Source organism: Anopheles nili, chromosome 2, assembly GCF_943737925.1.
Source record: "Anopheles nili chromosome 2, idAnoNiliSN_F5_01, whole genome shotgun sequence".
In the NCBI taxonomy this organism is placed as follows: Eukaryota; Metazoa; Arthropoda; class Insecta; order Diptera; family Culicidae; genus Anopheles; species Anopheles nili.
In genome coordinates, this window is record NC_071291.1 from 21008166 (window position 1) to 21025081 (window position 16916).

A 16916-nucleotide genomic window follows, 5' to 3' on the forward strand; every position below is an offset into this window, starting at 1 on the left:
CATTCATAGTTACGATCTGTGGGGCTCGCGCTTTAATACACATCAGAGATGCCGGTCGTTTATATGATTTTATTTTTTCCAAACATCGAACAACCGATAATTATCAACTATCATTATCAACGGCTTTCACAAACTAGTGATTATAACTCTTTACTCCTGGCAATCGTATCATCTATACAACATCATAGCTGTCAGTGTTCACATGGTCTCTGACAACGTCGAATAAAATGAAAAAGGTCAGAATAAAACCGCAAGCATGTGCTGCAAATGGCCGGCTCTCGATTCGTGTTGGCCTGCAGCGTTTTTCATCACTGCGGCACCGCCAAAACGACATACGCATAATCAGCATAATCAGCCGAGCCAGCAACGAGCCCGGAAGGGAAAGTAGCATCATCATCATACTTACACTTTATGTCCAAATGGACGGGGTTGCTCTCGCCATCGCCCTCCCGGTTGCTGCCGACGCATGTGTACAGACCCGCCCGGCTGCGGCTGACGTTCTGCAGCACCAGGCTCTGGTTCGACACCGTAACTCCTTCGGAGGGATTGTTCACCAGCTCCTTTCCCTGTGCCGGGTGCGTCGTGTGGAGAAAGCGGAAGAGAAAACATACAATGCAATGAAAATAAATGTGTAGTGAAATTGTTCTAGCCCCAAGGAAACAAACGGCTGAGAAAATGTCGGGCGACGGTGCTCTAGCGCCGTCCTTTGTCCTGCACACGACCCATTTATTAGGATTCTTTTTTTTTTATTCCTTCCATTCTCCTCACTGTCCCAGCGACCAACGAATGGCGCTCGAAATGGCCACAGCAAAGGGCGGACTCTGGTACAAAAGAATTGTCTCTTCCGGTCAGTGAAGCTCGGCCACCGGGGATGAGGTCACAACTTGTAAAAGCACGGCTAGAAACAATCGAGCTACAGCGAGACACAGCAGCCTGGCCACGGCGTCGTTCACGGGGTCGCAGCACAAAAAAGCCCCCTAGCAACGGTTGGATGGCAGCGGCGGCATAATTATGACGACCTTTCCTTTCCAAAGCGTTTAATTTGGTACGCACTTAATCTACATCTTGGTGGCTTTCCAGTCTTCCAACGGTGCCCATCTCGCTCACAGAGCGATCGTATTTCGGCCATTCTGTTCCGTACCCAAGTCCCTTCCATCAGGGCTTTATCAGGGCGCCTTCGACCGCCGAATGTGCTTTGCGCGCGGTGGATAAATTAGCTTCCCTGCCATCTCTCGGTTGCGAGCCGTGGCTGTTTTCGGTGCTTTTTCGCTGTTTCTGTTTTGCCCTGCGTTCTAACAGGTCCAGCGGACCGGATCAAGACAAGACGTCCCGACCCCACACTGCTGGGTTGAACGGCCTACCCCGAAAGATAGCCCTCTAAATTAATAACATCCAGTGTGGCAATAAAAGAAGATAATTAGTGTTACGCATCACTTTGTTCGTTGCTTGTGCCCTTTTTTTTTTGCGAAACACTCCCTAGGTCGTTGGGTAATTTGTCCTGCCGTTTGCGTTGGAGGTTTTAGCTTTGCATATCATTTCTCATTGCTCGGAAGCCAACCACCAATCGGGCGTGCAGAGCAATGAGCAGAGAGCGCTACCCTGTACGGCTAGGTGCCAGACGGTGGAAAAATGAAGGGCAAACACCCGCCGGACATTAGTAGTTCCGGGTGGCCATTACGGAGCGAATCGTACCATCGCTGGGGGCCGAAAGGGCAACATCGTAACTGCCACCGGGTGGTAGCCGGTGCGTGCACACCAACAGTTGCTGGCGGGGCGATTCGTAATAAAATAAACGACATCAGATAATGCCCGGGAAAACGGAGCCTTCTCGCACCGGAGGATCGTTTGGTGACTGGACATTTCAATGACACACACACACAGCCGTACCCAGCAGAAGTGTTGTTGGTTCAGCATCAAGTGAAGCTGGAAAAGGACAGATTCGATTTCAGGTCAAACAACGCGCAGCTGGAAGCCAGTTGCTTCATCATAAAACATAAGGATTAATTTGTTTTTATGCGCCCCGCGGACACGCTTTTTTTTGCTGCTCCATTTCTTTTTTCCTTCGTGTGGCCCATATTTAGACGAACTCAACTCGGTTCTAAAGCGTCAACCATGTGTGTTGCAGAGTGGTTTTTGCGTTCGTCCCATAATCAGAGCAGTCTGAGCGTGGTTAGTCGTCGTGGTTGCTAATCCACTGGTGCTTCGTACACCCGGACACACTTACGTAATGGCGCCAGATCACTTTGTACACCCACGGGTTGGACTTGATGTTGCACTCGAAGTACACGTCGACCCCTTCCGGAATGGAAGAGGTGTAGTTGTAGTTAGTACCGTACTCCAGCGTCACCACGGGAACGTCTGCAATGAAAACATCAGTGGGAAACCGGATGAAAAAGTGCAATATAGCTGTAAAATTAATTAACAAGCAAATACGCCGGCCAAGGCAGATGAAGGATGTTAGGTATAGTTAATCCTCCCCGAACAAGCTTATATTTCAGCTGTTGCGAACATAGCACAGGCAAGGATTAGAGGTGGATTGGAAGCATATGAAAGGGATGTTTTATTTGTCATCAAAATTATGCAATAATGCCTCGTTTTTTTTTTTCAATGTTGTTGGGCATATGCGAATGGAAACAAAATGGCAATATGAGTACATGAGGGAAATACACGTCGAACAAATCTCGTATCCTTTCCTTCGTACTAAGCAATGTAATTAATTCAATGAAACCTTCCATGCATTGCTCATTTGCAATATCAAAAAAATGTGTTACCACAAAAATCATTCTGTTCATGTTATTTGTAATTCATTATTATTCTACATACATTCAACACTTTTTTCGCTTTTTGCTCATTCTATACTATGCATTATTAAAACCTTTCAATATCGTTCATAACATCTGCTTGTTTTTTTGTGTATCTTTCAGTAACTAAAATGATTCTTCCAAATATGAAAAAATCCAAAATGATTAACGATTGAAGGAAACCTCCTATACATTATTATTTTTTTCTTTGCCAAATAAATACTTTGAAGTATTAAAAAGAATTTAAATGAACAGCCCAATTATAAAAGCTTTAAATTGAAATTATGAATTACAGAGTCAGATCTATTTTTTTGTACGGTTCAATCAAAGTTTTAGTGTCGTTTACGGCGCGTTCATGTCGGTACAGGCGCTCTGCTTACATAACATTTTTAATGAAAACATCAAAATGCATACCGCTTATCCGTGCAAATATCACGACTGTCTAGGGTTAGCATGCACTAGCGCTGTCCGTTCCACATGTCATGTCATTATGCGCGTGTCATCCTGTGTTTGGCCGGAAACTTTCCAAAAAGTCCGGAGGAAATGTTCGATGTTCATGGCCAAAATTCATCAGCACACCCGGCACCTATCAAGTATGCTCTATGGTTCTATCAAAAGTCGACCTATCGGACGTGTCCTCGAATGCGGTTTGCCCTTGTGCGGTGTTCTAGCTGGACGACTTTTGATTATGTTCACGTGCAGCAAGGTCCTCTCACCACGACGCATCTCATTGGCAAAGATCAAAGCAGCTTCCGTGGTAGTTAATAACTCTTCCGAAATTGGTTCTCTAAACCCGAAGCCAAGCTGTTCGACGTTAAAAACGGTCACTTCCACATTTCCGACGCACAGCCACTGATACGGGCGATGGGTGCGCCTGTGATATAAGCTTCGCTACTCTTAATGGCGAAGGGAAGTTGGAAAAAAAAACAGAGCTGAAGTGGAGTTGGTCCATCTTTATGAGCTTCCGTGTTGTCAATGTCAATGAGATGGATATGTTAGCGCTATCCTTCCAAACGCATCATGCATCACTGGTACCTAGTTTAGAGCGCAAACGATGGTTTGTGTTTAATCAATTGGAAACTCCCAATACTATCGGATCACAGTCTAGACTATGTTTAACTAATCGGTTCGATGTTGCTCATACTGGTCGAAAGAGGAATATAGTTTTAGTTGTTACGGTATACGTAGGCTTTAAGATCTGGTTAACAAACTCGCCAAGAGCAAAAAGGCAACGAGAGCCATGAATAAATGATTAGCAAAAAGCCGTTAATGTGCGCCTAAGTTCACCAAGTATACGTTCGACAGCGGCAAAAGCACAAAACCCGTACACAAACTCGACGGGATGTTTGATTCTGTTATAAAACCGTAAACTCGCATAATAAGCTTCCCGTGGACCGGATCATCCAAGGGATCCCGAACAAGTTTATGGGCGCATAATTTTTCACTGTACGGATGTTTCTCTCCGCTGGAAAAGCACACACAAAAGAAGGACATGCCCGGAAGGTGGCTGTCAAACAGAGGCAGAAGCTTGTGGGCAGCTGGTCGTTCGCGAGCGTTCGTTCGTTCGTCCGTTCGAAGGTTTCCATGTAGCAGTACCTTCGGTGAGCTTTTACACTAGCTCCCATATTACCGGCCGGAACGGGAAGGTTTCGTACCACGCGCCGTATGCTTGCGAAACGTGATGTATTCATCCCTTTTTATAATTAGCTCCCAGCGTCCGCAGGAATAGCGCATCCAAACCAACGACGGCAGGAGATCAAGGGTGAAACTTGTAACAATACTCCACGCAAAGATAAAGTGGTTAAACTGTATGTAAACTAAGTTCGTAATAGCAATTCAAAAAATTATTATCTATTTAAATATAAAGAAATTTTAAACTGCAAATAATCATTTACAGTACTAGTAGGCTCATGAGTTCTGCTAGAGCTTTTCTGTGGCAAAAGAAGCTTGATCCTATCTAACACTACTTTTTTCAACGATTTTCAACAGACCCATCTTCAACGCACAAGCCACATGGTACAATCGAGCAAAGAAGAAAAAAAGTAAGAAAGCAGGCCAGCGGGCTTGGAGCTTGCGTTAACATAATTCTCCAGCAGATTACAGCGGCCGCTTAGCGAGAAGAGCGGCAGACAGAACTGAAGCGATCTGCTGCCCGGTAGCTGGCAGCGATGTCTGCCACGAAACGAATGAAACGTCAGTTACACGGCCTGGAACGAATTAGTACAAGCCATCAACGGCAGACCCGGTACGAGCGGTAGCAGAACCGAACCCTGCCTCGGTACCGTACGATGGAAAATCCACCGGAAAACCCTTCTCAGAAGTGCCTTCGCCGGCAGCCGGTCGACGCCACGCCGGCAGCCGGCCATTCTCTAATGACACCGAGGCACACGCTGCGATGACAGACATGACAGTTACACCCGTATCCCGACCGAGCGATTTCTGCCGCACCGTTGCGTCCATCCTTTCGTCACCCTTTTGTGGCTGAATGACAGCGTGGATCGTCGGAAAAGTGTCCCCCATTGCCGCCTTCCCAATCGGCCGGGAAAGTCCAGTTGCTGTAGGGCTTAACAGCGGAAACAATCGACCTACAAATGGTCGCAAATTTGATTAAGGTTTCCGCTTTTACCCTCGCCTGCTGTGTTCGAGGGACAAGCAGGTCAAAAGTTGAAGAAGTGGGAAACAAAACAAAAAGCAGATGCACAACGGTCGACAGGACCAGGGTGGCCAGTTAAATGAGATCCGAATGTCCTCGAGATGATCCCCGTGGGACCGAGGACCCAGAAGGAGTTCCTGGGTGGGTGGAAAAAACCCTCTCGGGAGCTTCACGCCGGTGCTCGAGGGAAAGAACGGGCATAATGAATTTTTAATTATCTTCACCCGTTCGCCCTTTGGGTATGGGGCGTGGAATTAACGCATCAAAACGCGACGATTCTCCCGGGCGCTCGCTGTGGCAAAGTGAGCCCCAGGAAAGAGGAATGAAGGCGCGACTTCCGATAAGTTTCGTGCCGAAGGGAAGGTGCAATGTCAGCCATGTCAGAGCTTTCCTCGTGTGAAGTCGCACCAGCCATTGTGGTGGTCTGACAGGTTGTCACGATAGCGCCCACTGTGTTCGCGGTTATAACCACTAGCTGCTACGTCCGCGGGAAACGAATGGGGTTCAATAATACGGAGAACAGAAAGGACACAAATACTTACGGTAGATATCAAGCTTCCAGCCGTCCTCCTTGCCCGCATCCGGGATGACGGCCATCTCCGCCCGGCAGGACAGATACTTTCCCTTGTCGTCAATGGTGGGGCGAAAGCTCAGGATCGATACGGTGATGTTGCCGTCCGGGTCGGTCTGAAAGATACACCGAAGAGGATCGGCAAAGGGTTAACACATTACATATGCATTTTATAATTAGCGTGTCAAATGGGACCGAAGGCGAGACGCTCCAAGCATGTGGACGCATGAAAGTCTTGCATAGTCAATATTTGTTTGCATTAATTTTTCGAGAGTATCATGACGTAAGTACATTTGAATAACCAGGCAAGGGAGTTCAAAATATGATATATAAGAAATTTAATATTAATTTTAGATTTAGTTATTTATTGATGTCAAATTTGTTAAAAAAAACATTTAGGTTTTTAAATAAATAATGGTTTCATGAATTTGTTTATGTTATATCACCCTTTCTTTTTTGTTTTGCTTAATGGAACTAATGGAATCAATACATTTTGTTTGCTTAGCTGCATTGAATAAAATCGTATGAGCTTTGATATCAACAATTTACATCACTTATGCTACTCTTTGACGAGATTATTAATTAGATTCAGTATTAATCCTCTTTGTCATGATCGGCTTCCTCAAAACTCTCTTCATCAGAACTATATAAAGTTTATGTTTTATATTTTTGATTTACCAAGAGCCAGTAATGAAACATTTAGAATCAATGCTTAGTTCATTGAATAAAATCAGCTGAGTTTTAATATCAATGATTTGTGTTGCTTTTGCTTCGTTTCGGCAAAGCTTACAAATCATGCACGTAGTTAAAGGCTTTATGTAAGCTTATCACTAGCATTGTAAGTGCTCAACTATTCATGGTATAATTGAAGAGCCAATAATGGAGCATTTAGAATCAATGTTTAGTTCAATGAATAAAATCAGCTGAGTTTTAATATCAATAATTTATATTAATTTTGCTTCCCTTCGGCAAAACTTATACGTGCATGTTAAGTGCTTTATGTAAGCTCATCACTAGCATTGTAAGAGCTCAACTACGCATGGTACGATTAGTTGCGGATAAAGATAGCAAGATGTGCTATATGTCACCTATCATTAACGCCATTATTTTGTTCGTGTCCTGATAATTTAGCCACACTCTCAGTGGTATCGTAATCTGTGAAAAGTTTCAAGGATTACCACCAGTTTGGCTTTCCACCGGGTTTTTGTTCTATGTCGTCATAGCCAACGGCTAGTTTTATCAGTGTATACTCGTGAAACCAATCTATTGCACACTCTTAACCCAGCACCACAATGGTCACGTATCTTTAAATTCATCCCGCGCAAACTGCACGGTCGAGCAAAAAAAGTGTCAGAATGTAATAAATTCGGTATTATTATTGTTATTATTGGTGACAAAATTTGCATACAAATTGCAATTTTCTATCAACACCATTCCGGGGTGAAGTTTCCGGCTTCTCCTGTGCCGCTAGCTCACCCAACCGAGATAGCTGGAATTTTGTTTCACTTTCGTGTGCAATTCCACGATACGCAGTGATTTTTCTTCGGCTGTTTCCTTCTTTCCCTCGTGAACGTTGCGATGAAAGCGGGGGCCCGACGGAAAACAAGGCTCCATTCCGTTCGTATCCGTCACCTTCCGGCTCCAAGCTGGAACGTGCGAAAGAGCATTCGCTCCGGGCGATGTATGGATGGGTTGCTATCAGCTCGCATGCTCACCGTGCAGGGCGTGCGGGAGTTCCCGACGTAAACGATGCGATGGGTTAGCCGCTTCGTTGCATCTGAGATCGCGACAACGTTCGCCACGGCACAGTTGACACAGTTTCCCGGGTGCTAAGGGTATGCAAACGAGGAACCGGTCGACGAGTGAACGTATAGTCCTTTTGGAGCCATGCCGCGCTTGCCGTAGAAGCTTACGTGGGATGTCGGGAATGTCAAAAACTCACAGCTAGTTTAAAACGCACGAAAACGGCGTGAAAATCGACCTGTGGTGGTTGTAAACATTTTGCATCTTTCAGCATCATGTGTGTGATTCTTCGATACACAATTCTTCCGTTCATCGATGCAACCTTAAACGTGAACGTAATTGGGATTGGGAAAGAGCTGGGAAACGCCCGCGAATAGGTCTTTCGGTTGAACGAATGTAATAATGGTCGCGCGACATCTAAAAGCACCAGATAAACCATTAGGAAATGAATGTTGGAATTTATCACGCGAAAAGCCGCTTCAAAAACGAACGCTCGTTCAGTCTAATCAAAAAGATTCACCCTTTGCTGCATCATCAGAGGAAAAGGTACAGATGAGAAGCTGCCCTGCCAAACGATGTGATGCGTTGGGTCCCACCAAACCACCGTATCAGTAGCAGCCCATAATGGCACTCAAACAAAAAAGAACACGCAACACAGGACACAGCTCGTGGTATGTGATGCGTATCCCTATCTGGTTTATGTGCAGGCTACCGTTGAAACAATCGTCGGCGGAGTAAATTGAAAATTGATCATTAAATTCACCGCAGACCGCGCGTGAACGTTTACACTCGCAGGACCGTGGCGCTGACTGCGGGTTGGGGTGATGAAAATGAAATTTAAACGAAAAACGAATAACAAATCCGATAGGTGTTAGAAAGGTTCAAAAGGGATCGCGCCACATTCCCAGCACCAGTTAACGGTGAGGAAAAGCGTCAGTCTGCGGTGAGTATGGATAGCGTAAACGAGGAAAGATCACCACGCATCGCTGTTCCGTTTCACAGACCCTGTAGGTGACGAACGAGGCGTAGGATTACTTTTCGTTTTTTTTTCATTGTTTTTAATTTATTTTAGAGTACCGGTAATATCGTGAGCCTGGCCTAGGGTCCTCACCAGGACACTGAGCCACGGCAGAATGGACGAAAAATATTCCAAAATAAACCGCAGCCCAATCGGACAGCACATCAACGACGGCCTGCGAAAAAGGTCAACCGGTCGAAACCGAAAAACCCGTGCAAATAAGCGTCATTTTACGTGTACTTTCACTACGCTTGGGTAGACCGTTTGTTTTGCATGCGACGAGAGGTTAGGCTCCGTTATCGTGCGTTCGCACCTGTTTCGCATGCGAATGGATCAATATTGTTTTGTCGTACCATTAAAAAACATCTTGTCTGACAAATTAATAACGACGGAGTAAACCAAGCCTTGATAACCACAAAGGTCATTAGGCGTCAAAAATGAAAGAGCTGAAGGAAGGAAACCGTACTCTAAAAAGTGCGTCAAAGAGAAAACGTACTGAGAAAAATTAAACTGTCACTTCAGGGTCGGTAAAAGTTAACAAGAACAGGTGGTTCTAATTTTCCGTAAGCTGTAATGCTCGCTTTTAATGGGCTTTTTTTTCATCGAGAAACTTGTTTTCAGAAAACGAAAGTGTTTATAAAACCCTTGTCTCCGAACGAAAGGATAAGTTCAATTACAGTGACATAGGTACCGATGAACTGAGTTGATGGAAACAATGAAATTAATTTGCCATCAATGCTAGGATTAATGAAAATACGCTCAATTGATGACTAAGTTAAATAGTCTTGTACCGATGGCAAAACTGATGATGTTAAATAAATAAAAATTATAAAACTATTATACTACTTTAATTTTTTTTTTCAATTTAAATTAAAATACCAGTTACTTTCACATACTACCGTACTATAATTCTATGATTTTCAGATATACCGATTCGAACAAAACTTTTTCAGGTTACTGAAAGAGAGAAGCAAAACCTATCGAAACCGGTGAGTTAGAGGCAAAAATTGTCCTGACACGCCTCCTTTGATCCCTTTCCCATGCTACAGATACTGAAATGGACGCTCGTGCACAAATTACCACAACTATTATCATTTTGTAGCGTTTGTCATTAATGCACCAAATAGTAATAATAAACGGCGCAATGGCTTCCGCAATCCCATCCCGATGTTTAATGATGTTGTCGCGTGGCTGGGATTTGCTACCACACGATTGTTAACCTAAAGGGGTTGACAAAATACCGGTGAAGGGTGGTAAGGTAGCTAATGGAAACAAAATCATGACGATGTAATGCAATCGCAATAAACCAATCCCAAATGGCCGTACCGCCTGTTGACCGGTGGTTTTGCGCAGTATTGCAAAGGGACAACACCGATACATCCAGACCACATCAAACAGAGTAAAAGGTGAACCACGAGCTCCAATTCTTCAATGCACACCCATCGCTTGTTGTACGATGCGAAGTAGAAGCAGGGTGAGCCGAGTTAAAGCTGGTGACTTTTTGTCCAGCGCATCTGATGCATCTGATTACAGGAGGATAATGTGTAGCCGGACGGAAATGTCAGAATGGCTAAAGAGCGGAGGAGTTTAAAGTCCCAATCGAGCATTTAAAGTTCGGTCATGATTTTTGTTTTTTTTTTTAACATATTATTTTAGTTGCATCGTCAGCTCATACGTTGTATATGCAATAAAATTTAACGTCCACCTCACGTTCGCAAAGTTTGTATTTTATGTTATATTTGACTTTAGAGCAACATTTTATTAAGAGAAAAGCTAAGCTGCTGTTGTAAAAAACTTTGAAATTTTAGTAAAGAAGTTATGGTCTGTTAAAAAACTGACAGCCGTACTTCAGAATTGAATTACGGTGCAGTACATAATAACAAAATGTTTTCAGTTTTGTTCAATATAGTTCGTGTTTCTTTCAACTATAACAGTTAAGCGAAAAGCATTGTGTCGCTGATAAGCCACTTACCGTTTCATGATGTCCACGCATTTGGGTGCTTCCCTTCCACCAGGTGATAGTAGGGGCCGGTCTCGATCCAAGCACTTCGCATTGCAGATCGTACGTGTGGTTTGCTGAAAGCGGTCGATTTTTTCCCTGCAGCCGTACTGAGAGAGGTCGCACTGTGAAGAAAATACGAGAAGACAAATATGGCTAAATGTTCCGACGCAACCAAAGCCCGTACCGGGAAGCAATTTTCATTCGCGCTTGAAACGCGGTTAACGATGCATAAATAAATGCTGTGATAGGGATTCGTGTCTGTGTGCAATTTAAACCCTAAGCCGGTCCTCATTTGCCGGTATTCTCTCATAGTCCCGTAAAGTAATTCAATCCTGTGAAGGAAACAGAGATATTATCCCAAGCTTGATCAGCAGGTTTTGGTTTGTGTTTAGAGCGTAGCTCACTTCAAACGACCGCAACCAAACGCGATCCTTTACTAGTCTAGATTGCTCGGAAGGAAACCGCATCGCACATCTGTGAGCATGTGAAATCGGAATCCAAAGCCACTGCAGTGCGCAAGGCATTCCTCCGGTAATCGAAAATAATCTCCAGCACGACTTGACATACCCGCTAGAAAGGAACAGTAATGGGAAGGGTACTCGGTTGGCATCTTAGTCTTAGCGTCTTCACAGAGAGAGAGAGAATGCATCAGGAGTGCCAGAGACGTTCGATCGAAGCGAATATATGAATGAACAGTTTCCTGCTACTGTACTTTGACGTACATAATTGGGCGGATAAGTGAGAGGATTTATTGCATTACCACCGGATAATGACGCGATCGTTGATATTGCAGACATGCCGGGCTCGAAATGCAACGAGACCGGCTTCAGAGAAGCTGCTAGGTGATTTGCGGGATGCGACAGGATTTCCGAAGACGTACTTCCATATTGCACGATGATTATAACAAACGAATATTGAGTTTGGTCTTATTTAAAGGTATAAGTCGGCGATGACGGCTTGATTCGTCGGTACAAGTCTTGCGTCAGCTTTCAACCTTATGAGCCGTTATCAGCCGTACAATCGACACGCTGTATAAGTTATCGACAAGAGAAACACAGTACCTGTTGCCTATCTAAAAGTCACCATAGCGCTACGAACAAGAACAAAACGAAAGTGGCTATTGATTGTGGAGCAAAACTTATGACTTTAATACAGTTTTTGTTTGGCTTTTTTCATATATCATATCCAACAGCCTACCAAACACCAAACCAAACCCAACAACACCAAAGAGCTACCGGTAGCAGAAAAAATCAAATGTATATATTGAAGCACTTAAATATAGAAGCATAGTTTATTACGCACAACGACAAAAAACAGAAAGCATTCAAATTTGTCACGCCGATTTTTCCATCATTCCTGCGCTGTGATGTGAAAACATAATGGATTCACCCTGCGCATGGAAAGCACTCACGCCAACGGCCATGAAAGTTGATGCAAAACAGTTTCTACCGATGACCAATCGAATTAAAAATGAAATTCAGCAGGACCGCGGAGAAAAAAATCAAACCCATAATATAAGCGCGCATAATAACATAAAGCATAAGAACGGCTCGCTATGGTGGGCTCCATTTGGCACATAAGGGAAATTAACTCTCCGCACGCTCCCTTTTTCCGGCTGGCCGGGAAACTAATGCTCAAAAGGACTTCCGACCACAGGGCACTCGAAATAGACTCCGGATCGGTACTGTCAAGCGAGAGGACGAACGAAAAAATGCTTCCTCCGATGAAATCGACCCGGCAATCGTCCATCAAATACGGGCGAGATGTTCCGCTGCTTAGACGAAACAAAACTTTTCCCTACATCACGCGTCCCGATACCCAACGGCTCCCCGGGGCGAAGATATGGAGCCGTATTATGGCTTGTGGCAGGATTGCCGACGTCCCTCCGGGGGCGGCATTGTTCCGGTCTTGCGAACAAACGCCCGAATGACAAACCACGGCCGGGAAAAACCCCCGACTCATCCGGACCCCTCATATGGCTCCCAGCTCGCCTCTCCAGCAACGGACGGGCGAGAGAATGATGAGCATGGGCACGCCGATGACGACGGCGATGATGATGAAAGAAAACTTTGATGCTTCTGAAAATTTTATTTAATAAAAGCGTAAAATCTCAGCGGGAAGTTCGCTTTCAGAGTCAATTAAATTATCAATTTTCCAAACCGTGCTGCGGATATGAGGCGAGCGGATGTGGGACGAGCGCAAAATGTGCTGACGCCGCTGAAAGGAGACGGTTGTTGACGTTGAGCCGCGGATGGTGGAGCCGTTGCCTCCACGACTGCCAGTTTCTTCTCAGCATCGACGATAATCCACGCTTTGCTCCCGGCTCGCTCTGGCCGGGTGTCTGACTGCTCATGCTTCGACCAATCGTAGACGGCGGCGCCAAATGATGGGACATAAAAAGCACATCGAATGGTTTCGGTTCTCGATCAAGCGGTACTGGCCCGGCACGGGGAGCAAAGAAGGGACGTGAATCTCGCGGAAAAAGCGATATCGGTTTTAATGCTATTAGCCTTAGCGCAGTGAAGGCATTGCGGATGGAGGGTGCTGATTTTCCGAGTGGCGAAATGCCCGTTTTCCCTACTCATCTTCGTTTCTCCGGCGCCAGAGCGGTTGATAGAAGAAAGAATCGATTTTAAGAGCTCACAAACGAAAGGTGCGATATTTTATCTCTTTCATCACTTTTTTGAACCGACATTATAATGCACTTCATTCATTGGCTTCACACTAATCGCCATTAAAGGTTGCTTATTTGTGGCTCAATAATTTGCTTCAATTAAAATGAATTTCTCACTGCGGGAACAAGCAAAAAAGCAATTGGAAGTGTGCTTCACAGCCAGATCTATCACCACCATTGGGATATATCTTCAGCACACCTTCATAATTATTGCCGTGAGAAACCTGGATTGGCTACCTGTGGCGCTTGTATCGGCTACTTATTAATTATCACCCACCTGTCAGCTAATCGATACCCCCAGGGGTTTGTGAAAAGGCCGCGTTAATTTGTAGATTGTCTTGTTTTCGTCGAATCTGCCGAGCGTATTTTACTTACCACACCAATTTCCCACCTCGATACGGCCATTTGGCACGTTTTTCAATAGCGTTCTTTAACTCCGGTGCCACAGGCGTTTCGTTGACAATTTATCACCATGTTTACGAATTGGAGCCATCGTCGCTCTGGCGCAACAGATTCCGCGTTGAACGTGAATAAGTAAGTTCCAGTGAAATGATCAGCGTATTTGTGTTCGGTATGTATTGACGACGATGCACTTGAGGGGGTTTTCAAAGACTAGAAAATTCCTGCGAATCACATGAACATAAGCTAATTTATGGGAATTCGCGTGGGATTGCACTGCGTGAAAGCTAAGAGCAAATGCATTACACGTTTCTCGCAAAACCTCAAAGCCTATTCACTCTATTTCATAATTGAGCCAACAAAACGCTTTTGATACGAATAACATGTTCTGCACGTGGGTAAATTTAACCATTAATTGCAATCAGTACGCTATTTCCCTACGGATCGTAATATCAATGGTAAAATGTCGCTAACTTCACCCAACGTGGCTTCATTTGCTTTTCACTTGTGAGGCATATGTGTAACTCAATTCAAAACGCGGCAACCACCCTTTAGCAGTTACTCACGGCAGCGACACTGTTTTGCATTTCCGGCAAAGTAAATTGTGCAACAGCATGCCATGTGAAAAACATGTTTTTCTCACTAACAACCGATTGCGGTCAGTCTAGTGCACCGGTTCGTCGGCTTCACAGTGTGCCATGCGGCGGTAATCAAATAGAACGAGTTTCCAATTTCCCCTGCAGTGAAAATGATGGAAGCCAAAACCGTATTGGTTCGGGTAGATGAAGCACCGTCGCATGCTGCCACCGAAATGGTGCACTTTTTTTTTTAACCTTCTCTTGCGACCGTACGCGCGTTGTAGCCTGCGCATGAAACATGATTAGATTTACCACCCACGTAAAGGCGTTTCGAGATGCAGGGCAGAAGAGCAAAACTCACCTACCGAAATGTGCGCTTACGATGGTACAACTCGCCCGGCTACTCCTGCTCCTTCGTGCAGTGAATGCAATTTTTCTTATCCCCCATGAAGGAATGATAAATTTTCCAACCTCGAAACCCAGCGGGAAAGCGAAAACAACCGGACAAACTGTAATTGAATTCCACCCTTCATCAGGGTCGGGCACAGCAAGCCACCGGAATTGCATCGTCGTAGATCGATTGCATTACACAAGAAGTGTATGTGTGTGTTTTTGTATGAGGGTTTGAGTTTGTGTGATGGGAACGAGAACCAGGCGTACTTTTTAACATTCCAACTCGATTTAGAAATAATAGCAAATCCACGGAAAAACCTAACCTTTAGAGAATGAAAATTTTAATGCTTTGAAAACATTACAGAATGAAAATATCGATGGGAAAGTGAAGAAAAAGTGACCCACAAGAGGTAGCAAGATTGAGCGGAAATAGATGCAGACATAGATATATCCCATTCTCATCTCTCTAGTACGGCTCGGGAAGTTCCCTTAGATAACTGAACAACAAAAACTGCATCATTTTTACGATAAACCCCGTAGAGATTCAACTCCTCGGCATAATGCCCATTACTACGTCATGGTCTTTCAAAACGACCCGATAGCTTTCCCGGGGTCGGAAGAAAAATTGTACAGATATCTATTCGAATGTTTTTGCAGAGCCAAAAGTCGAAGCAGAAACGAATTGGAGATGAATTTTTAAGTGATAGTCCATTAGTCCCGGATCTCGTGCATGCTGCTATGTTACCCACAAAGAACCTGTTTGCCTGCTTTTTATACGCTGTCTGGCTCTCCTTCAGCTCCAATGGTGGTGGACAACATTGGATTTACTGGCGGACTGTGTTTCGTCCCAAAGCATGAAGGAGACAACGATAAAGGAGATGGCCTCAAGGTAGTTGAGAATAGTAAATGAAGCAAAAAAAAGCCCTCACGAGGAAGTTAACTCATGGCGGAATCGCTCCTGGCACTCAAGCAGCAAGCTCAGTCTGAAGTACCGGCGCTACTAAATGGGGACATCAATTAGTGACGGGCGATTTTGCTACCATTCAGCTCCGATGGCTTTCCGTTTTCTTTTTTTTTGATTTCTTTGTCTCTCTCTCTCTCTCTCTTTCTCTTCATCTTTTTTTGTCATCCTCTGTGTTGCCTGAAATTCAGGATGTCGATTCAGCTTTGTGAGTCGAGCAAGGACATCCGATTCCAAACACAATATAAGTGGAGGGATTTTTTGTTCAAAAACTCCAACACAACCAATTGGCATGAGTCATAAAAAATACCATAATTCAATCACTGTATGTTAGATGGGTTGGTGAGGACAAATTGTTTCTCTCGACGGAGCTGGAAAAATCAACCTTACCTTCACCCGTTCGGTGCCTCAGCACATTACAAACGGCGCCGGTAACAGCCACCTAACAAGTCTAGCACGGGCCAAGACTAAGTGGAGCGAGAAGTTTTGTAAAATAAACCAATGATAAATTACCTTTCAAGAGGGAAACGTAACCCGACCCCAAACATGATTGGGACACGGCAGGGAACTACGGAACACACTCCTTTTTCCTGTTGCACGCTCGCATCGACCCATTGTCCACAGTTTCTGTTGGCCAATATGGCGATCCAGGACAGGTCCGGTAACGATGGATCGTTACAACCGAACCGCATCAACGGCCCGTATCGCCACCGGAAGCGAACGATATAAAACATCGAGCACCGTTTCGACAAGGAGGTGTCGCCTAGATACCATACGGTTACGTTTCCCATCATCCCGAAGAGGACGAAGCGCACCATTTGTTGCGATTTCTCACGGAACTTAAGAATGGTTGCGATTTTGGATTCGGAAGACTGCGCTAGTATTTCTTCTTTGCATTGCATTTGCCACAATTGTACCAAGAATTGTACCAGCGAATGGACAACCGATGCAACGAGAAAATTGTCCGCCCGTTCGAGGTTCGGATCGGTTTTGTAGGACCGGTGATAAATCACCTTCGAACCAAAGCTATCCCGCAGCGAGCCTCGCCGATGGGCATTGTGACCGACGGACGAAACCGCAGCGGTTAGTCATGCTTGCTTTGTGGTGGATCCGTTTTAACCGA

General features: G+C 44.8%; 1 protein-coding gene across 1 annotated transcript in view; it reads right to left on the reverse strand.

Moving 5' to 3' along the window:
• The window catches only part of LOC128731673 (neural cell adhesion molecule 2), a 113113-nt gene that overhangs the window by 24748 nt on the left and 71449 nt on the right, over positions 1-16916 (reverse strand). The window contains exons 6-9 of the mRNA XM_053824809.1: positions 10759-10910; positions 5997-6141; positions 2225-2358; positions 407-566 (exon numbers count right to left, since the gene is read on the reverse strand). Of these exons, the coding sequence (XP_053680784.1) occupies positions 407-566; positions 2225-2358; positions 5997-6141; positions 10759-10910 (591 nt within the window). The remainder of the gene's footprint in view (positions 1-406; positions 567-2224; positions 2359-5996; positions 6142-10758; positions 10911-16916) is intronic.